General features: G+C 38.7%; 1 protein-coding gene across 1 annotated transcript in view; it reads left to right on the forward strand.

Moving 5' to 3' along the window:
* LOC124615376 (molybdenum cofactor biosynthesis protein 1-like) overlaps positions 1 to 22,781 on the forward strand; it is a 42,053-nt gene extending 19,272 nt beyond the window's left edge. The window contains exons 3-4 of the mRNA XM_047143202.1: positions 369 to 454; positions 22,726 to 22,781. Of these exons, the coding sequence (XP_046999158.1) occupies positions 369 to 454; positions 22,726 to 22,781 (142 nt within the window). The remainder of the gene's footprint in view (positions 1 to 368; positions 455 to 22,725) is intronic.
* Positions 22,782 to 23,410: the final 629 nt, after the last annotated feature.

The raw sequence follows: 23,410 nt of genomic DNA on the forward strand, positions 1-23,410 counted from the left end.
GCTTGGCAATTAATTAAGAGTTTATCAATAAATTTGGCTTCATTTTGCAAGAAATTGTGCTGTGTTCCAGTACTCCCTCTTCAACAAAACTAATGTCAGTTTCTGCTCCACCTCTTCAGCCCAAGATCCTATGTACACTCTTGAGCATTTGTGTAAGATACCTGTTTATTTATAAAAATAAAAGTAACTTCTATCATGACTTTCCCATTCTTGTCCAGTGGGTTTGTTATCCTGCTGTTGCCTACTGCAGACTACAAGATTACTGTTGAAGATTTCTGCAAAGTTTTTCTTCCTTTTTAGTGTACCAACATTTCACTGTGTGGTAATTGCCTGGTACTGTTTAACGGGTGTTTTAACAGTTGTTTCAGAGATGCAATACGAAGCAAATTCAGTGAGGATGACTTGCTTGCCATGATTGGGGCAGCAGTGAGAAGAAGGAAGAAACAACATCGAGGTAAGATACATTACAGCAAATGTAACTCTATAGATAGAAAGAAAATTTCTGTTTAACAAGTCATAGCAAACATAAGAGCAAAATAGAACGAAAAACAACAGTGTTAGAACCTGTGTTTTTTGTGTAAACTTGGATTTAATTTTTATTTAGTATTCATTCTGATTAATGCCCATTGGTCAACAAGATATTTCAGCCCTAGAATTTGGTTCTGCAAGGTCCACCAGATAACCATATATGGCTGTTGTAACTCCTTTATTGGACTTCAGAAGTTTTCCAGCAACAAATCTTTTTTTTTTTCTTTCTTTCTTTCTTTTTTTTTTTTCTTTTTTTTAAAAAAAAGCTAAAATGCAGAAAACATCATAAAGCAAACACTCACAGAAAAGCATCAGTGTCCTTGAAACAATGGAAACTCCAGTAGGAATATCAACAATATTGGAAAAGGCAGATTACTACTTACTGGTGAAGGCTGTGGCTGAAAGCTTTATGTAAGTGTCTTTTAATTCTACCCATCTGCAGCCTAAGGTATCTTCTTTATGGTAAGTAACAGTCTGTCTTTTCCTTCATTATTCATTAGTGTTCCTTGTTTTTATTGCTGTTTAGCAAGCATCATGTGGTATATAAGGGATGCGAATAGCGTCAGATGAATCATCACTCTGGAGGATATGAAGGTGCTGCATATTGGTGTGAGACAGCATTATCTGATGAGAGTTTGAAAGAAACCTCATTGTGGATGTCCATTTGGTCGCCTGGTTAAACCTTGCAACATCTGTATTTTTGGAGTATTTGGATCTGACAGTGGCCTGATGTTGGAAAGTAAGGGCATACTCATCATCAATGTTCCAGTTGACTACATGAGACCACTACAAGGGAGCATCACTGTGTAGTGTACTGAGTACATTGTAACCTGTTCACATCTGTGACTGCCGTCTGAGAACAAGTACAGTAAACTCTCGTGCAGCTACACTTTTGGCTAGCTAGATTGACACTTGACAAGTTTCAGTTTGCGTGCACCTGGAGCCAAGCATTTGCTGGTGTTTTTTGGCAATCTACTGCTAATCAGTGCACTGGTGCGTGTCAAAAGTCCAAGTATCGTCAATTCGTGCGTGTGTTGGTTGAAGCTCTAGTGTGTTTCTTATTCGTATTGCATGGTTTCATGCCACTGCCATCTATTGGAACTCCTTGGTAGTACAGTACATACAGTATTGTTCTATGCAGCGCAACGTAGCCCTGTCAAAACCGACAATTAGAGTACGCCGCCTAACACTTTCCACTTGTTGTCGGTACATCAAAGCTGAGTGTGTAACAGTGAATGTACAACACCCTGTTGTGTTGCCACGTGGGCTTGGGTAGAACAGAGGAAATGGCATAGATGTATCGAATGCTTTCATTTGATGGCTGCCACAGCCTGGTTTCAAAAGTCAAAAGTTTGTCTAGTGCATCTCGAGTGTTGTCAAGTTGTGCATCTGTGTGTTTCTGATTTGAGGTTTCGTGCTCCCACTATGTGCCTTAAAGTGTCCAGAGATAAAAGGGGCCAAAAACCATAAAGGACTCAGTCGAGTGTCTGTAGAAAGAACACTGAACGTGACTACAGGCACGAAACATAAAATGAATGTGATCTTGTTGGAAAAAGAGCTTCACACTTTGCAGAGAATTGATGCTGGTGAGCCACCCACAAAAGTTGCTGCAGAGTAGGAGTACAATTACTGATCGGAAGACAAATTGATCAGAAATTTAAAAATTTTGTTCCATCCAAGCATTGGGCAGCGCAGTGAAATCTTGAAAAGCAATGAGAAAAGGTGCACATCCTCAGTTAGAAGAGGCATTATTTTTGTGGCACGAATAAATAAGAGCCAAAGGTGTGTCAGTTTCAGGTCCTCTACTTTGTCAAAATGAGCTGATTGAAGGAAAGAAGCAAGAATTGCTCGGAAGTAATGGCCAGCAGGATCGTTTCAAGAAGCAGCATGGCATTCATGAAATTGCCATCAGTGCCAAATCATTATCTGGGGATGAAGCTGCTACACTGATTTTAAGAAGAAACTGCACACAATCATTGACAAAGGAGGTTATACTGGCAATCAACTTTACAAATGTGATGAAACTGGGTTGAATTACAAAATGCTGCCAATGAAAACCCTTGCCTCTAAAGAAGAAGAAATGGCTTCAGGATACAAAAAAATCCAAGAAAGATTTACTGTCCTTGCTTGCAGTAATGCCACTGGCAATCATAAACTGTGTCTTACTTTAATTGGCAAATCCAAAACACCAAGAGCATTTAGACACCAACCAACCAGTTTGCCACTGAGGTACACGAGTCAGTCTTAAGGCATGTATGAACAGTGCCATCTTCAGAGAGTGGTTCCAGGCAGAGTTTGTTCCAACTGTAGTAAATTACATGGAAGGAAAAGGACTTCCTTGAAAAGTGCTACTTCTTGTGGACAATGCTCCTTCTCACCCAGGTGATCTGCAAGATGGGGATATCAAAGTTGTATTTCTCCCACAAAATGTCACATCTCTATGTCAACCAATGGACCAAGGTATTCTTGAGGCAATGGAAAAACATTACAGACGCAAGATGCTGGAATAATTAATAGGCGTGATTGATGCTGCAGATGATTTTGTGGAAGCTCTTAAAAAAATCGATGTTTTAAGTGTCATTCATTGATTGCTGAAGCTTGGAATCTAATTCCTCCAGTTCCTCTTGTTAGGTCTTGGAAAAAACTCTTAGATCGTAAGGCAACCTAAGTGGTGGGAAGGAGGAGGCAACACCGAAACTCAAGCTGACATAATTTTGGTGAATTTACTGGAGAAGCTGGTTGTAAAGACACACACTTCGAAGACATTGAAGAGTGGATAGAAAATGGCATTTTTTCATGTGACTGAGGATGAAATCGTCCAAATTGTGACCGATCATAAAGTGTCAGAAGACTATGTTTCTGATGATGAATCAGAGAAAAATATTCCTCACACATTCTGTTACGAAGTGATCCAAACTGCCCTGGAGTACATCAGCCAACAGGCGGAGACGATTTATCTTGAAATAGTTTGATTTCAACGTTGGAGATGTATTGTTGCAGCAATAGTTTCTCAAGCAAAAAAACAAAAAAAAAAAAGACGTTTGTGACTTCGTTACCAAAAAATAAACTCTAATGAAGCATCCTAGAACTTCTATGTCCATAACTTAAAAAGATTTTTTTTTTTTTTAATTTTCTTGAAAGTTTCTCTAGACAGACTTTTTGTTCCTTTGAGTAATCTCTAGATTTGTTTCATGATTTTGTTCAGTAGTTTATTTTTTACTCAAAAGAGTAGGTAATAAAATTAAAACTCCTGTTATTTCCTGCTGCCAAATAAGGGAGATTTTTTCTGTAAGAATGCAAAATAAACGAGCTTTGTTATACAGCACTTAAAAACTTTGAGTTTTCAATCATAGTTTGGTGCCTTTTTAACATGTCAACACAATTTTTTCAGTAAAAAAGTGCAGGGTTATTTGCAACCATATCAGTAACGTTTTACATACCCTACGCACGTTTTACGATCGTATTTCGCAATATTGATGCAATTTGGAGTGTTCACATGTGAAAACAGGGGGACTTTGATTTATCTGAAATTTTTGTTATCGGAACCGGCCACCGTCCCGATCATTTAGGATAAACAGGAGTTCACTGTAATAGACTCCTTGCAACATGCTGTGTCATACAGCTAGGAGCAGCCAGACTATGGAATTGCCGTCCTGCACATAGGCTGCCATTAACACCCAAGCAAATGACTGCATGTGAAGTGGTGCCATGATCGAGAAGTACGGACTGCTAATGAATGGTGTCACATTATGTTCACTAATGAGTCCCAGTCCTGCACTGCTCCAAATGACTATCGTGGAGAAGTTCGACAGTGACCCGGGGAGATGGGGAGAGGTCCCATTCTTCCACATTTTGGGGGGGGGGGGGGGTCACAAAGCAGTCCCATGGTGTGGGGAGCCATTGGGTATGACTTCAGGTCACGGCTTGTAATGGCCGAGGGAACTCTGATGGTACAGCAGTGGGTAATAGTATTGTGGTGCTATTTTTCAACAGGCCAGTGCTTGTCCACATGTAGTGTGTGTCTCTTTAAGTTGTCTGCGTGATGTTGATATACTCCTGTGGCCAGCAAAATCCCCATATCTGTCCCCGATAGAACATTATGGGACCAACATGGACGTCAACTCCATCCCACTGCCTGTATCCATGATTGCAATGTCCAGTTACAACAGTTGTGGATCACCTTTCTCAGGAGGGTATGCAGCAGCTTTACGACATCCTCCCGCACTGTCCAGGCCAGACAGGGTGCATTGCTGTGTTGATAAGTGGGCTCAAACTGATAAGTTCTGTGTAAATTTGACTCTGTTTTGTTATCACTGAAATAACATCACATACCCTCTAAATTAGCTATGTTTCAATTTGTTTTCTCCCCACCTTCTGAGTGTCTCACTTTTTTTCAAGCAGTGTAATTTAAGACAGACATAAGTATATGAAAATGGGATGGCATAACACATTGCTATTCAACTATGCCCCTAAGAAAATTTTAAGATAATGGAGAAGAGCAGGTGCACTATTACACTGACTAGAACGTAAACTTAAAGATAGAATTATATTGTGTAACCTATACCGATGATGTAATACTAATTGACAAAAACATCACTGATGTGCTAAAGCAAATTGAAATATTAAGGGAGCAATCTAGGAAAATTGGACTAATAATTTCACCTGGATAAAAAATTAATGGACGATACCAAAATGGCACTGGGTGAACTTATATAGGCAACAACATAGTATTCGGTGATAAAGAGTTTAAATAATTAGGTGAAAAAGACCACTGAACATCATAATGAAAAGAAGGCATAGAATCCAGACTTCAGAAAATACAAACTGTCTCTCAGTTAACTAAAAGTATTTTTCCTGGAACTCTAAAATCTAACATTGCACAACAGTGATCAAATTAGAATTTCTTTATGCATGAGAGAGACTCTTTGTCCAACACAAGACATGAAAACAGCAAACTGAATTAGAAGAATGTAAAATTGTAGTAAAAATCTTAGGTCCAAGAATAAAAGATGGAATACATCACACAGAACCCAGTGTGAAATCTCCAGGCAAATTCCTAAAAACTCTTGTTACAATGTGTCTCCAAAGAATCCAACTTGTGGGACATACAGAAAGAATGTATCCAAACAGGCAGCTCATTGGATTCCCACATACTTGAAAAATAAGATCCAACTGATGAAAACAAACAGGAAGAGACCTTACGAAATTGGAATCACCACATTTACAGTATTCTGATGTAGTGATGAGTCACACAGAGTGCAGTTTCACAGTAGCTTGATCGATGCTTGTACTTGTGTATGTAGTATATGCAAGTGTGTACAGCGTCTCTTCTGGTGTACTCACAATATGCTAATTTACGGCCGAGCAGTAAACCGGATCCCTACTCGGTTCCAGTGTGCTGTGCTAATTATTCTTCTTCACTATACATTTATGCTTGGAGCTGCAAGAGAGGCCATTTTCCAGATAGTGCCACAAAAACAACAAATTCTCAGATATCAGTTTAACTTAAACTCTTCAACATCATAGACAACATTTCACATTAATATGTTGCAGAACACTAGATTAGTGTTAAAATTGCCAGAGTAAACATTGTTCTCCATGTGACAGATTGTCACCCGATGTCCAAAATCGATAAATTTTATATCTCTGCACAGAGAAGCAGCTGGTTGCTCATTGTCATGTGTGGTGCTAATCAATGGGTCGAGCTCGTTGCTGGCACAGCACCACCACAGAGTAAGTGGCCCCTCATCCCAGCAGGTGGCGATGTTTTAACACCCGTATAGCTCCCCAGACTTACCACGTCTGTGGATAACTCCGTCTCTGCACAGAACTTCCCACATTTCCCACACAGTGGGCCCTCGTGTCTCTTACACACAATAAATCTTCAAACTTATTTCATTGGCTAAGTTAAATTTCGAGTGTGACGTGCTATTTCGTAAAAAATAGCAAACGGTAGACATGGATGTTATTGTGACACTTTCCTAAGGCAACATTTGTGTATTACACTTGTAGAAGTGCACTGCAACATAAAACAGTAGACCGTAAGTTCAAACAATGGAAACTACAGGTTGGAATATCAGCAGTGTAGGAAAAGATAGAGTGCTAATTACCATAAAGATGGCACGTTAAAATGCAGACAGGCACAGTTAAGACACTTACACATAAGCTTTTGGCCACAACCTTCATCAGAAAAAGAAATAGAAATACACACCATTCATTCACACAAGCAAGCACACCACACACACACATGACCACCAACTCAGACAGCTCAGGCCAGAATGCTAGCCTGTAAGTTTGCTACACAATAAAATAATTATTCTGAGCTACAAGAAAAATGGATTCAAAGAACTAAACTGCTTGAAGAAAAAAAAGGGAAGCTCCCTGAAGCAACGTAGTTTCACGAGTGTGCATACCAGTGGTAAATTATGAGAGTCGCAACTCTCTGAAATGGATAAAAAGGTCACCAGATTGCATTAGCTTTGTTTGTGTCTCGGATTGTTACCGTGAATGGTAGGAGCTATAAGAGATGTGAAGAGCGTAAGATGTTGAGTGATCCCTGTTAAGGACACAGATGCCCTGTACTTCTGTGAGTCAGCATTATCAGCACGTAACAAAATTTGAAGGGGCCTAATTGTGTGTCTCCATTTGCCAGGCTGATTGAATTATGCAGTATGCAGATTTGTGAGACATTCAGATGTGGTAGTGTCCCCATGTTGGACTGCTTGGGTACGTAAGGGCAGTTTGCTTGTCAGCAAGCTTCCGGTTGACCGTGTCTGACGAGCCCATGGGAGAATTGCTGCAAGTACGCCGAGCACATTGTAACCCTTTCACACCTGCACCTGTCATGTGATCAGCAGTGAGTCACATTCTACAAGACCCGCAATGACAGTTGTCAGTGAGTATGACAACGACATAGGGAGAGGGCGTTTGGGGCAGCATCGGATATGACTTCAGGTCACTCTGACAGCACAGCAGTATGTCATGGACATCCTACATCCTCATTTGCTACCTCCATGTCCAACAGAGTTACAAGAGACAGAGCAGTGAAAACATATCCAGTTGTTGACTCACAAAGCGGTTTTGAGCTGTGACGCATGTAGTCTTAAGTGAATCATTCATACAAAAAGAAAAGAAGAGGAAGCTAAAGTCAGAATGTGAAAAAATTGGAGAATGGAATAGTTATTTGAAGACTTCACACTTGAAACTCCCAGTTTTCCTATTGTGAAAGTGCCTTTGTGACCATATGCATTTCACTGATGATAAACTTTTTTTTCCCCCTGGGTCTTGGCTCCATATTTTTTCATCCGGTTGAGTCAGAATACTTGCATAGTATTTGTGAGGTATTGTTTCAGTCTTGCAAGCTAATCTAAAATACAATCCCTTTTGCATCCTAGAAAACAATGACCACTCTTTCTCTCCGATTAAGTCACCTTGGCTATTTTTGTGCAACTGCTGTTTCATTTCATCATCGGGAACAGATTGGTGCATAGAATCAGTTGTGTGTCAGATTGTCCCAAATTGTTTTTCATATTAGGTTGTAGTCAGGCTTCAACAGACATGCCACTCACTTTCTGGTATGGCCACGGCATCAACTGTTTTGCACATCTTTTTAATTACTGATCTTGCAATATCACACTGTGTTCTTTCTCAGCATTTTCATATTTGATTGTAATTCTAGGAAGTAGTTCATGAGTCATCTTACAGAGACATATGCCACATATGAATTCAGCCACCCATTCCTTAACTGTTGACTATGAAGGAACTCCCCCCATGAACCATGGACCTTACCGTTGGTGGGGAGGCTTGCGTGCCTCAGCGATAGAGATGGCCGTACCGTAGGTGCAACCACAACGGAGGGGTTTCTGTTGAGAGGCCAGATAAACATGTGGTTCCTGAAGAGGGGCAGCAGCCTTTTCAGTAGTTGCAGGGGCAACAGTCTGGATGATTGACTGATCTGGCCATGTAACATTAACCAAAACACCTTGCTGTGCTGGTACTGCGAACGGCTGAAAGCAAGGGGAAACTACAGCCATAATTTTTCCCGAGGACATGCAGCTCTTCAACTTGACTAGAAGAAGAGATCGGTTGGTAGGACATGTTTTGAGGCATCAAGGGATCACAAATTTAGCATTGGAGGGCAGCGTGGAGGGTAAAAATCGTAGAGGGAGACCAAGAGATGAATACACTAAGCAGATTCAGAAGGATGTAGGTTGCAGTAGGTACTGGGAGATGAAGAAGCTTGCACAGGATAGAGTAGCATGGAGAGCTGCATCAAACCAGTCTCAGGACTGAAGACCACAACAACAACAACAACATGAAGGAACTGACTCCTAATAAGTAAGATGATGCCTGTAGAAAAGTACAACAAAACAGTAATCTCGAAAAAGGACAGGATAGACAGTACATTCTGTAGGACATATTAAAAGTGATTGGTAAAAGAGACTTGGTGTGTTAAATGCAGCTTTTGTTTACATGATAACTGAATTGGATAGATAAACAACCTACTTGCTAAGTGGCGGCAGAACACACACATAAAAGAAGATTATAATTAGGCGAGCTTCAGAGCCAGTAGCTCATTCTTCAGGCAGAAGGGTTGAAGTGGAAGGAAGAGGGGTGAAGGATAGGTCTAGGAAAAAGGGTAGATTTTGAGAAAGTTACCCAGAACTGCAGATCAAGGGCTGACTTTCCAGATGGGATGTGATTCCACATCTACATACATACTCCACTAGCCACCATATGGTGCATGGCAGAAGGTACCCTGTCTCACTACAATAGTCTAAATAAAATTACTTGATAGTTGACATCAATCACTTGCTGCAACAATGTTGCCACATTGGCTACCAGCTACCGTTTGGTTACAGGTGACAACAAACAAGCAGCTCACTTCACAAATTATGTTAAATGTTTAACACAGAGCAATTTTTCTAGTGGCTGGTGCAAGGTATGTCAGAATTGTTGGATACTCTGTCGACTATTGATTTAAAGTGACCAGTGACTGAACTGGGGCAGACGACCCGTTTTGTATCCCTGACTGTAAACTTGTGTCCTAACCCAGCCGAGAAAATTGTGGTCAACAGTCTGCAGCAGTACTAATATCATGATCGCTTTGTTCATGGCAATTAAACCTAACCCTTAAGGGTAAACTCACGACAACAAAAACTCAATTTCAGGGCTGAAAGCAAATTGAAATTTCTCCATGTCATTTGTTACCTGTAACTATCCTTACACTAGCTGCACATGCTGCCATGTTAGAAACCAGTGAACAGTCCATGTGGGCACTTGGTCGTGGATTATAGATGACTGAGGCAGATTCCAAATGAAGAAATAATGACAGGAAGAAAAATTAGACCAAATAGAACAGTCAAAACAATGATGAAAAATGATGCAGCAAATTATTAAAAATAGAAAAAAATATATTTAAACCAATTAATTGAATGAAAATAATAATCACACTCTTTTGGTTAGATTTAAAAATAAAAATTTTGCTACATTGATGAGATTCAAACCTACAACATGCTACATATTAGATTAATCTGCCAACCATTGTGCTATGCCACAGCACTGCATGAAGTATTTATATATGTGAATGTAGTGACCCAGTTGCAACTATGAATTGCAACCTTAAAAATTTCAGTTTCACGCAGTGTAGTGAAAAGCTTATCTAATGTAAGATGATCTCTGTGAATATGATAACTATATGTATGATACAGAATCACACCTTGTGCTGAGTTATTCAGTAGTGTTTGGTTAGTGCTATGAATGAAATGTGTGTCTTTCATTAGCATTGTTAATGTGTGTTGTTTTTGGTGTAGCTATCGCGTGTCATGAAATACATAATAAAAGTGTCGGGCTCGTAATTCGGGATACAAATACATCAAGAAAGAATGCTGAACCAGGAATTGGAAGTGACTGGCCAATTTTGGTGGAGTTTGGCAACAGCAGACAGTTCAAGTGTGACGCTGACTACTCTTATTGGCGTTTGAAGTGCCAACTATCAAGTAATTTTATTTCAACTGTAGTCAGTTCCTTTCCCGTTCCATCTGCCAATTGAGTGAGGAAAAAGTGAATGTCTATATGCCTCTCTATGAGTCCTAATTTGTTGTCTCTTATCTTTGTGGTCCTTACGCATAATGTATGTTGGTGCAAGCAGAATTGTTCTGCAGTCAGCACAGTGTTCCTCAAAATCCCTCCAGGGATTCCCATTTGAGTTCCAGAAACATCTCCATAATACTTGTATGTTGTTGTTTCAACCTACTGTTAACAAATCTAGTATCCTGCCTCTGAATTACCTCAATGTCTGCTTTAATTCGACCCCTTGCGGATACCAGACACTCAAACTGTACTCAAGAAGAGATCACACTAGCATCCTATATGTGATGTCCATCACAGCTGAGCCACACTGTAGTAAAATCCACCCAACAAACAAAAGATGATTATTCGCCTTCCCTACCATGACCCTCACACGTTTGTTCCATTTCATATCACATTGCAATGTTACGTCCAGATATTGAAACAATGTGACTTCTTCATTCATGACACTACTAATGCTGGATTCTGGCATTATGGATTTGTTTTTCCAACTCCTCTGCAGTAACTTATATTTTTCTACATTTAGGGTTAGCTGTCATTTATCACACCAACTGGGAACTTAGTCCAGGTCATCTTTTATCCTCCTAAATCACTCAACGATGACACCTTCCATACACCACAATATCATCAGCAAACAACCACAGATTACTGTCCACTTTGTCCATCAAATCAGTTATGCACATAGAAAATATGAGTAATAGTGCTCCTATCACACATCCCTGGAACGATCCTAATGATACCCCAGTCACTGATGGACACTCACCGTCGGGATAATGTAGTGGGTTCTATTACTTCAGAAGTCTTTGAGCCACTCACATGTCTGGGAATGTATTCCATGTGCTTGTACCTTTGTTAAAAGTCTGCATTGAGTCATTATGTCAAATGCTTCTCGGAAATCAAGAAATATGGAATCTGGGTTTGTGAATTTTGTGATGGCAAAGTTAGAGGAGCAATGCATCTGCATTAAATTTTGTGTGAAACTCAAGAAAACCTTTACAGAGACACACCAAATGATGCTGGGAGCCTATAGCGATGAGTACTTAAGCCATACTCGGTGTTACATATTATTCACACGTTTTAAAAATGGCTTTACAAAAGTCAAACATGATCCTTGTTCAGGACGCTCTTAGATGTCCACTGATGATGCTTGTGTCAGGAACGTCAACGAAATTGTGTGTGCCAGTCGAAGATTCACTGTCCGAGAGATTGTAGAAGAATGTAACATTTCAATTGGATCATATTATGAAATGACACAGCATCTTGGAATGCATTGTGTTGCCGTCAAGTTCATTCCACGCTCATGAGTCAAGACCAAAAAAACTTTTTGGATCTTACAAATGAGACTGAGATGTTCCTTGTGAGAATAGTATGACCCCTGCAGACTTCTTTTTATTTCCAAAGGTGAAAAGGATGAAGTTTTGCAATGGTAGATGAGATAAAAGAAAATTCGCAGACGGCACTTTATGCGACCCAGCAAGATGTGTGTCAAGACTGCTCCTGGAAGTGGAAATGATATTGGGAGCAGTGTATCAATTTTGGAGTAGAGTATTTTGAAGGAGACAATCCATAGTAACTAAAAGATAAGCATAGAAAATTTTGTGGACAAAGTTCTGGAATTTTTTGAACAGACATTGTATGACAAAAGGGCATGCTGAGTTGCCCATGAGTGATGCTTTGTACTGATTTGTGGACATAAACTTATTGGTCTCTATGAAACTGATTAGATTCAAACCCAGAATATGTTCAAGAATTCTGCAGCAAACTGATGTTACGGGTATTGGTCTGTAATTTCGCGGGTCTGTTCTTTCGCCCTTCGTATATACAGGAGACGCCTCTGTATTTTTTCCCCAGTTGCTTAGGTCTTTCTGCTGGGTGAGAGATTCACAATAAATACAAGCTAAGTAAGGGTCTAGTGCCATATAGCACTCTTTGTAAAACCAAATTGAGATTCCATCTGCAACTGGTGACTTATTTGTTTTTAATTATTTCAGGTGTCAGGGATGCTTACGAGGGTGGTTTGAAAAGTTCTTGAAACAGAATAGAAAAAAAGTACTTATGTCACTGAAACTTTTTTGTTTTTCAATGTACCCTGCTTGTAGATTAATTCACTTGGTCCAACAGTGTTCCAATACCTTGATCCCATCTCGACAATGATTTTCCTCCAGGCCTACAAAATAGTTGTCAACTCAGGCTATCAATTCTTAATTTAAGTGAATCTTCATCCACAAAGAAAAATTTTCAGTTTAGGGAAGAGGCACGTGTGGCAACAATTCATACCTTAGTTTGTGTAATTTTACCATGGCGATGGCACATGCGTGCGAGCGTGCATTGGCTTGATGCTAGATGACTTTCTTCCTTATTAAACCTGGCCTTTTTCTCATATCTTTTGTTGCAATTTGTCCAGAAGGTTAGCATAGTATTCTCCAGTAATTGTTTGCCCAGTGGGGAGATAAAGTACAAACAGAATCCCCTTCTCATCCCAGAACCCTGATGCCATGATCTTCCCCGCTGAAGGAATTTGGTGGCGCATCCCAGACCACTGACGCCATGTCCTTCCCCGCTGAAGGAGTTTGGCGGCGAAGATTCAGCATGTTTCCAATGCTTTGATTGTTGCTTTGTCTCTGGGGTATAGTAGTAAACCAAAGTTTCCTCGTGGTCACAAACCAGCACAAAAGTTCTTGTTTGTTTCTCCTAAAACAGGCCAAACATTGTTGTGATATGTCCATTCTCATGTGTTTTTGACCCAGCATCAAGAGTCGCGGCACCCATCTTGTGAATACCTTTCAGATGACATCTGGCAAGCGTGAGCAATTTCATGCACTCTAAATTGGTGATCCTCCTTGATCATTATGCGCACTTTTGCGATGATTTCTAGAGTAGTGACACATCTTGGCTGACCTATTCATGGATGATCATCATCTAAGCCCTCCTGACCAAATTTAAATTCATTTATCCACTTGGCAACAGTTGAAGACAAAGGAGCAGAGCCCCTGGTGTATTCTGGAAATCGGCATGAATGTCCTTCGCTTTCATACCTATCTTTATGAAGTACTTCATCACTGCTTGAATCTCTACCCGTCCCCCCCCCCCCCCCCCCCCCCCCCCCCCCCCCCCCCGTCTTTGCAGATCACTACACAGGAACAACAACAGAGCCGTGTCACTGCCACAGCTCTCTTCCAAGAGCACTGACATGGCACATGTTTACAGGTGATTGTTGTTAGGTGTCTTTGTGCTATTGTCAAATGACGGTATGTTTATATGATTCTCTTGCATGAATGATTTCTTAAATGCAAAATTTAAAACATTTATCTCCTACTGCCACACCAGACTGGTCAAGTGACTTGATGGAATTCTTTGACTCACTTAGTGATTTTACATAGGACAATAAATTCCCCTGCTTCTCAGCCAGATCTTTTGCTGAGGTATGACAGTGGTAGTAACCTTTCCTTGTTGCCATTTGGCATTCTCTTTTGAACCAAGAGTGCAGTAGCTTTTCCTTCCTCAGTATTTTCCAAATTTCATTGTTAAACCGCAGTGGCTCTTTTGCATCCTTAATTCGTTTACTAGGTACAGACTTGTTGAGAGTGCAATTCACGATCTGTTTAAGCTTTGACCATAATCTCTCTACGTCCATCTTAATGGAACTAAGTGATGTCAGTTCTGTCTAAGTAAGATGCTAACATCTGCTTATCTGCTCTTTCTGGCATGAACATTTTCCTAGCCTTCTTGACTGATTTATTAATTTTTGTAACCTTAGTTGTTATTATGTTATCATGATTATTAATCCCCATCTCTATGCTGAAGTCATTGATGATATCTGGCCTGTTTGTAACTACAAGGTCTAAGATATTTCCATTGCATGTGGCATGGCAAACTAGGTGCTCAAGACAATTTTCGAAAACCACATTCAAAAGTGCTTCACAAGATTGACTGCACCCCCTGCAATGAAGCCATAGGCTACCATCTATACTCAGTAGGCTAAATTCACCTCCAACTAGTATTGCATGATCTAGGTATTTATGTGCTACTGTCTGTAGACTTTCTGTGAATGGCTCCAAAACTGTCATAGCAGAACTGGGTGGCTGATTATCCATTAATTAACGTGATTTCACCTAGACTTGTTATACGCAACCAGATAACTTCACTGTCACAATCAGCTTTGACCTCAATAGAGACAATGGACACTCCCTCTCCTACAGTGTCTAACCTGCCTTTCTGATATATATTCCATTAATCACTAAATATGTCAGAGCTTTCTGCTCTCGGTTTCAGCCATCTCTCAGTCTCTGAGAATAATTTGAGTGCGATACTTTCCTGGATGGCAGTAAATTCGGAAACTGTGTTACAAGTACATTGACAACTGATAAAATTTTGACAATCTACACTGGAGTGAATTCAAAAGATAAACCTCAACCAACATTGAATGTATCTTGGTGATAAAGAGCCCAAATAAATAAATTGATGATTTTATTCCATTTCATCTGATTGAATGAAACACACACAGCATAACTACTCAGAAAACAACTATAGTGCTGATTACATTTACTATCATACATGTAGCACTCTGAGAACATTTCACCTTGTCATAGTAGTCCTGTGTTTTGGAACTAGGCAGTGCTTCATTTCACAAAGCGAAAGGAATAGCTTGTGTAAAAAACAAAAGAAGGGGAAATAGTGGTTGCTGGTGTTTTTAACACTATCATTCAATTTAGTTCCTATTGTGAACTTTGCAGCTAGGATATGTAAATGCTCTGAGACTGCTATTGATAATATCTTTATGAACAAATCTAGGGGAAAAACATCATATCACAAAACCAATAGTAAATGGACTATCTGATCACGACGTGCAGCATCTTGTGTTAAATGTTGAAACTTGTCAGGATAAAAAAATATTAAATCTGAGTACAGGAGGATAATAAATAAGCCAGAAATTGAGGAATTCAGGAAATTGCTCAAAGACATGAACTGGAGAGATGTTTACCTGACTCAAATGGAAAATGCAAAGCATTTATTAATAAAGTTACCTCCTCTTTTGAAAATTGTTTTCCCCTAAAGGTAACTCAGATCACACAGAAGTCAAAAGATAAACCATGGATTATACAAGGAATAAAGATATCATGTGGGGCAAAAAGGAGACTGTATCTACTATCTAGGAATGTTTCTGATATTAGAATTGTAATGCATTACAAAGAATACTGCAAAATATTGAATCAAGTAATCCAGAAATCGAAGTAGCTTTATTAAGAGAAAATGATAATTGTATCGGGCAACAAAATAAGAACTGTTTCAGATATAGTGAAGACAGAGAGAAGTGGGGCCAAAAAGGAAGTGGAACAGATAGCTCTAAAAGTAAATGAGACTTTGGTAACAAGTGCATGTAGTGTTGTAAATCTCTTAAGCAAGACTTAATTTTTGTTACTGACGGCTCGGGGTTATCAGGTTCGGTGAATGGTGCAATGGAGTATCTGGGACCAGTCTTTGAAGAACATCGTGTAGAACCTATTCGAGGAACTTTGAATTCCAACCATTGCTTCTCAGTATACTTACTCCTTAATGAAATTTGTTGCAAGTTATATATCTATATTTCCAACAAGTAGCTCAATACATATTATCAATACTAGGAATAAGAAAAATCTACATAAAGACCTAACATCACTTATGTTGGTCCAAAAGGGGGTCCAATATTCAGGAACACACATTTTCAATAAATTACCAGCAACCATTAAAAACTTGGTTTCAGATAAAGCACAGTTTAAACAGAGTTTGAATGACTTTTTGATAGGCAATGCCTTCTACTCTATAGATGAATATCCTAACAGAGACTGTTAGGCCAGCTTAAGTAAAAATATGTTAGATATAAGTTTTGACAGCACTTGGTTGCAACAGTCAAAATTAGGTATTTTGTGTATGATAAATTTATTAATAGTGCATAACAATGTTTCATTCTGACAGCGTATTAAGTCTGTAAATATTAGCTTTTCCAGTTTATTGTATTGTATTCACCTATTTTGACAATCTCATGACAAATGATCAGGGTAGTATTCATTATATTAAAATGTTTTGTGTTATACATTCTGACATGTTCCACACCCTCGAGAATCATCTCATTTTTTCGGTGTATGTAATGAAAACTGAATCAAATCAAATCCAATCACCATCTCTCATCATGTAATAACTTCACTTCTTCTTCTTCCCTTGTCGTCTCCTGTTTTTCCAGTACTCGTCCATCTCCTCCTCATGTTTTTCCCCCTTTATTCTATTCGTGTTGTTCTCAATCCCCTATTTCTTCTGCATTGAAAGCCTTTTATTTTTATTTACTTATTTTTTTTATTGAGGTGAGTCTCTACGGACTGCGTGGTAACAACCGACTTCACTCTAGTGTCCAGGTCTTGTTCTTGCTCCAGCTTTGACTTCCTGCCGGTATCTTCTGAGCCCCTGCAAGAAGTGCCTTTTTATGCTCTTCAGATAATGGTCCTCACTGTCTTTCGGATGTTGATGCCATGTTAAAACCTTGGTAGTTGGTCACCAATCTTCTAAATTTGTTCCTTTCAGGAATTTCTCTCTGAGATACCAATCTGCTTAAGATCTTTTTCACATTCTTTGAACCATCTCGGCCTCGTTTTCTTAGATAGGATGAAACTCCGTATTCTTTTTGTTAGTCAATCACCGTCCATTTTCATGAGATGACCATAAAATAACAATCATTTCTTTGTAATGGATGCTGTGATAGGTTCTGTCTCACTGCACGTGTCCTCATTTGCTCTCATTCGTCATTGTCCATCGACCCATCTATTACCTTAGGATTTTCCTTAATATCCTACACTCACGCTTTTCCAGCCACTCAGCTTGACCTTGTCTATTCGTGGTCAAAGTTTTGGATGCTTATAAGCCCTCAGGTTGTACAACTGTATTATAATGTTGGAACTTGGCCCATATACTCATAGACTTTTTGTTATAAGTATTCTTTGTCAGTTGGTATGCTTGGTCTAACTTCCTCATCCCGACAATTGCTTCTTCTTTTAATCCATTCTCCTGGTGGATGACTTCACCGAGATACCTGAAATTCTTAACTCATCCGATTTTTTCCCAGGTTGGTTATCTTCCATTCAGGTCCGTCACAGATGTTCGTCATATATTTTGTCTTTTGAATAGAGATCTGGAGTCTAACTTTTTTCATCAATTTCTGACAGCCTATTTATCTTGTTGATTGCTGACTCTATGTTGTTAGCAAAAATGGCCAGGTCAGCCGCAAAATCTAAGCAGTCAATGCACACCCCTTTGTTCTTAGGACCAAGTCTGAACCACTCTTCATTTGTTTCTTCTTGGGCTAATAACTTTCTCCACTCTCGAATGACATTTTCCAAGACACAATTGAAAAGGAGAGGGATAGTCCATCTCCTCGTCTTATGTCCGTTCTGATTGTAAAGGGTTCAGATACCTCACCCATAAGTTTAATTTTCGACACTGTGTTAGCAAGAGTTTGTTTGATCAGCTTTCTTGATGTATTATCCACCCCAAACTTTTCCAAAATATTCATTAATGCATGTCAGTCGATGGAGTCATATACTTTCTGAAAATCAACAAACATGACCACATAGTTATTTCTTCCAATTCTTTTTTGTACCTCATGATGTTCTTCAGGTTAAAGATCTGTTCTGCGCAAGAATCACCCTTTTGGAAACCAGCTTGATAGTCCCCAATCAGTTGGTTACAATGATCTTCTATTCTATTCTGTATCACTTTCGAGAGAATCTTATATGGAACAGATACTAAAGAGGTACCCCTATAGTTATTGACATTCTATTTATCACCTTTTTTGTGTAGACGATGGATTAAAGCTGACTGCCATTCAGTTGGTATCATCCTAGCTCTCCAGATCTCCTCAAAAAGTTGGACTAGTATATCTAGAGTTTCATTATTTGGCAGCTTCAGTAGTTCCACCACTATTGAATCCTCTCCAGCTGCCTTATTATTCTTAAAGTTGTTGATGATCTCTTTGGTCTCCTCTTTACTAGATGGAGATGAGGGGTAGTTTGTGGATTGGGGCACATACAGGGAATCTTTCTTTCGGTTCATCACAATTAAGTAGGTTTTCAAAGTAACGAGACATTATCTTGCAGTTTTTTTGTTGGTCAGGCCGAGTGTGGTGTGTGTACTGTAAGACCTTCAGTGCACACACCATCAGATTATTTGACTTGTTGCTCTAACAAAGTAAGCGAGTGTCAGCAATATGTCTCGTGGTCTTATCATGGCGTATTTATCTTCTGCCATTAGGTCAGACGATAGAAATGCCACTTGCACGCTGAGAGTAGCAGATTGACGGTGACCAACTTTAAACAGAACTTGATTAATTTTCACATACATTTATTAAAATAATAACAAATAGAAAAATTACTTAACTTGGTTCTGGATGCTATTTACAATTGACAATCTGATGTTCCTTTGGTATTGATACATTAATCTTATTCTCACATATATCTCGGGTACTTGACGAAAGTGTCTATACATTTATCTTCATGGCAATGTACAGGAATATGGTAATCTTATTAGGCGCAGACTGAATCTTGACTATGGACTGGTACAGACAATTGTAGAACTCGTACAGACTGGTACAGACTATGCAGACTGGTACAGACTAATGCAGACTGGTGCAGACAAATGCAGACTGACTGGTTGAAGGTCTTTACACTCGCTATAATACCTCGCACGTTCATGTATCACTGCGCGAGTGTGATGCGCGAGGAGAAAGTGTTCTATCTTAGCAGCAATCTCATTGGCTGTGTTACATATTAATACGCGGATCGGCGGAAGCAGAATTTGGTCCGTCTCTGTGGCAGCGCCATCTCGTAGTGCAGAGATGGACGAGTGCTGCGCCTGCGCTGTTGTGCTTAGCGGGGCTCACTCTAGTGGGAAATTTGTGTATGCGCTGAATATGCGGAACTATGTACACAACACTGAGCTTTCCATTTTCGTCTCTAAAACAAAAACTAGGGGCTTGGTATCCTTTCAAATTCGATTTGAACGTCTGATAGAAGTCTCTGACATTGTTTATCTGGAAACGCTGATCGATCTGTTATAACTGCTGTTTCTCATGCAACTGCTTAGCCCTTCGTAGAGTTCTGGCTGCATATTTTCGAACTTCATGGAATACATCAAAATCATCAGGTCTCCTGGTAGAGTTCCACTTTTTCCATGCACTTGCTGTTTGGCCCACCACCTCACCACAAACCTCATTCCACCATGTATGATTCCTCTTTTTAGCTGTCAGGATTTTAGTATTAGCTGCTTGTTGGATCATGGAGTCAATGTCTGCCCATTTATGGGATTCAACTGTCAGTTACTGGTGGCATTGTTCCAATATGTTTTGATTGATTTTGAGCTTCGCAATATCATATTTATGAATTTTATTTCCGGTTTTCACGGTCTTATTGAGAGGGATGAAATTAATTTTGATCTTGGAGAGGTGATGATCCTTTTAAATTCAGTATTTTATCTGTAAAAAGGTTTCTTTCTATTATTTCTGATTGTTTGATGTTGTTTCTTTCTTATTTCTGTAATCCATGCTATCATTGATTCCTTCTTCCAGAACTACTCATTCAGTAGAGGTCTCTAAAAAAGATTAATCTTCTTTTAGCCATTACTTCTGATATTTTCTCAAAATTTTTGTAGATCTCCTCATTACTTCTCATTTTCCAGCCATCTGTAGCTTGTATTGCAACCATTATTTTCTAATAATGCTCCTTTGAGGAACCTCTGTTCTGTCCAGCTTATAGTTCATCATTAGGCATCCTCAACCATATAAACATCCTGGTCATACCACTGTGGGATAGTGTCTTAGTTTTGTTTTTTTAGTTGTACATTTCTTGTTGTAAATATCCTTTGTCAAACGATTTGCTCTCTCCAGTTTTCTGACTCTTGCATCTACTGTTAATTCTTCTAGTCCATTTTGTTGTACAGTTTGTCCAATATATTTAAATTTACTTCCTAATGCTATTTTACATTTTTGTTTTTCTAAGAGTGTTGATGCATTGTTTGAAATTGTCATCAATGTTGTTTTTTCAGCTGAAATTTTGGGACCAGCTCCCTTTGCTATTTCTTCCAAAAGATTTCTTTCAATAACTTTCTGCCAGATTTTTTGAAAGTATATCAGAATCATCTGCAGAAGCCAGGCAGTTTACCTTAATTCCATTTGTTTTTCATCCTAAAATTATTGGTTGAATTTTGTGATTTTTTTTTCTCCAAATTCCAGATACTTTCTATTTTTTCTAGAATGCAGTGTACAGTAAAGGTGATAAACTGTCCCTTTGTCTAACATCAGTTTTTATTTCAAATGGTTGAGATACTTCTCCCATAAATTTAGCTTCTGCCATCCTATTTGCTAGTGTTTTGAGGATTATGTTTGCTTTAACACAAAATTCTTTGATGATTTTACCTATAATTTCTCTGCCTACCAAATCAAATGTTTTCTTGAAACCAATACATGATACTATTATAGGTTTGGTGATTAACAGTATGTGGAGAATTATCGATTTTCTAATAAACATCTGTTCTGTGCAGGGTATTCCCTTTCTAGAGCTCCTTGAGATTCTCCCAGTTATTTGTCTAAAGTTTCTACAACTCTGTCCAGAGAATTTTTGATAATATTTTGTATACCACTGGCAGAAGTGAGGCATCTCTGCAATTGTTGACATTTTGTGTGTCCCCTTTTTTTCATAGCTGTGAATTAATGCTTTCCATAATCTCTTCAGCTTTCCAAATGTTCTCAAACAGCAGTCGTAGATCAGTTGTGTCTTCTGACTATTTCAATAATTTTTCTGTAGTGGAGTCTTCATTTGTTGCTTTGAAGTGTTGGAATGATTTGATGGCTTCATGAATTTATTGTTCTGTTAGTGGAAAATCTTCCTCCAGATGTTGTGGGACTGCTATTATATATTGCTACAATGTGCTGTTATTATTATTGTTGTTGTTGTTGTGGTTGTTTGGTTGCCTGTTCTTCAGCACTATCTTTCTGTTTCGTTTATCTATTTGCCGCCATTTTAGCCCATTTACCGGTATTTTCAGCTAGTTTTTCACTTATTTGACCTTTTGGTGGCTCCTCTTGAAGAGATCTTATTTCTCAGCATTTAAAATTACATCATCTGCTGCTCTTTCGCAACTCAATTTCATCATGTCCAGTCTAGTTTTTTCATTCATTTAACCATCCATCTTCCTTGACTCAAGATCCTGAATTTTCATCCGTAATTCTTGAACAGTCTCATTTCTCTTTTTACATTTTCCAGATGAAGAAACTTTTGGTCCTCAAAGCTAAGATTAGTATCAGTTTTTTTATTTGTTTCTGCCTATGGCTGCTATATCTCTTTAGTTAGAATATTTTCTCTCTCTGTATTTGATTATAGTCTAAGTCTGAATATTTTTATAAGTACATTTATTGCTGTAGCAATGAGTAAAATAAATTGTATTGCACTGCCTGTAGCATGTAGCACCATTTTGACTGTTAGTCCTCTTGCTGTACAAAAAGTAGCTTTGATGATTACTTAATGCAAGTATTTTGTAAGAGCTGTGGAATGGTTAGTATCTGTTTATATTTTTCTGATTAATTCAAGCTCGTCAATGCACATCCTGTGTTAAGGAAATATTTGAACTGAATTTACTGTGTGTTAAATATAAGCAGTGGATCCATTGGGGTAGTCTTTTTGGTAGAAATATGTCAAGGTGAACAAAACAGGAGATGAAACTTCCTGGCAGATTAAAACTGTTTGCCCGACCGAGACTCGAACTCGGGACCTTTGCCTTTCGCAGGCAAGTGCTCTACCAAAGCACGACTCACGTCCGGTACTCACAGCTTTACTTCTGCCAGTACCTCGTTTCCGCTGCAGAGTGAAAATCTCATTCTGAAAACAGGAGATGGTGAAGGAAGAGAGGGAAAAGATCAACATTTGCTTCTCATCAGCAATATAACTGGGTTGCAACATTCAGTGAAAATTATCTGTGACAGGAAGTTGTCAGAAATACATTTTTTGAAGAAACTTTATGTTTGTATAAGCATTTATTAAATTTAAAAAGTTGGATTTCATCTGTTAATACAAAAGATAATGTTTTGCATTGCAGGCATGCTAAACCTGTCAAAGATGAAGAATCGGCCAATGATTCTTATTGGAGGATAACTGTATGTATAACTTAAACTTGAGATTCTTGAAAATAAAGCTAGTCAGTATTTCTTAACAGTACTGATTTAAATACATCTAAAGATCGCTGTTACCTAAATGAAAGTTGACGAGCAAAGTCTTAGTGGTCATTTGTATAAAATTGTCATAGGTGTTATTTACAAGAAGAGTAAATAGTTTCAATAGGAATGTGGTGAGACATTTAACAAATGTCATGACCACACATTAATAGGACCTTATAACGCTACCATTATGATATTAGCATGCTTTTACATAAATAACAGAAACCCTGTCTCTATGTTGCCACGTATAACCCTCTTACTAAAATTTAATTTAGTTTCCAAATAAAATACACTATGGAAGGATAGTCCTGTTTATAGGAAAAGATAATCAATAGAGTTATCCTTCTTACAGGATTTACCGTGTGTTGCATCTAATGGATAAGTAAATTGGACTATTCACTTCTTTTCCTAAGATCTTACCCAGTGGCTAGATAGAAACACAGTATGAATAATAATATACTGAAGCTAGGACAACTCATTTCCAAGTTCATTTAGTGGTATGAAACATGTACTTAATGGTCACCAACCTATCCTGGCAATGGAATAGTGAAGTATTGGAGAAGCAGA

This window comes from Schistocerca americana, chromosome 5, assembly GCF_021461395.2.
Source record: "Schistocerca americana isolate TAMUIC-IGC-003095 chromosome 5, iqSchAmer2.1, whole genome shotgun sequence".
Taxonomy (NCBI): domain Eukaryota; kingdom Metazoa; phylum Arthropoda; class Insecta; order Orthoptera; family Acrididae; genus Schistocerca; species Schistocerca americana.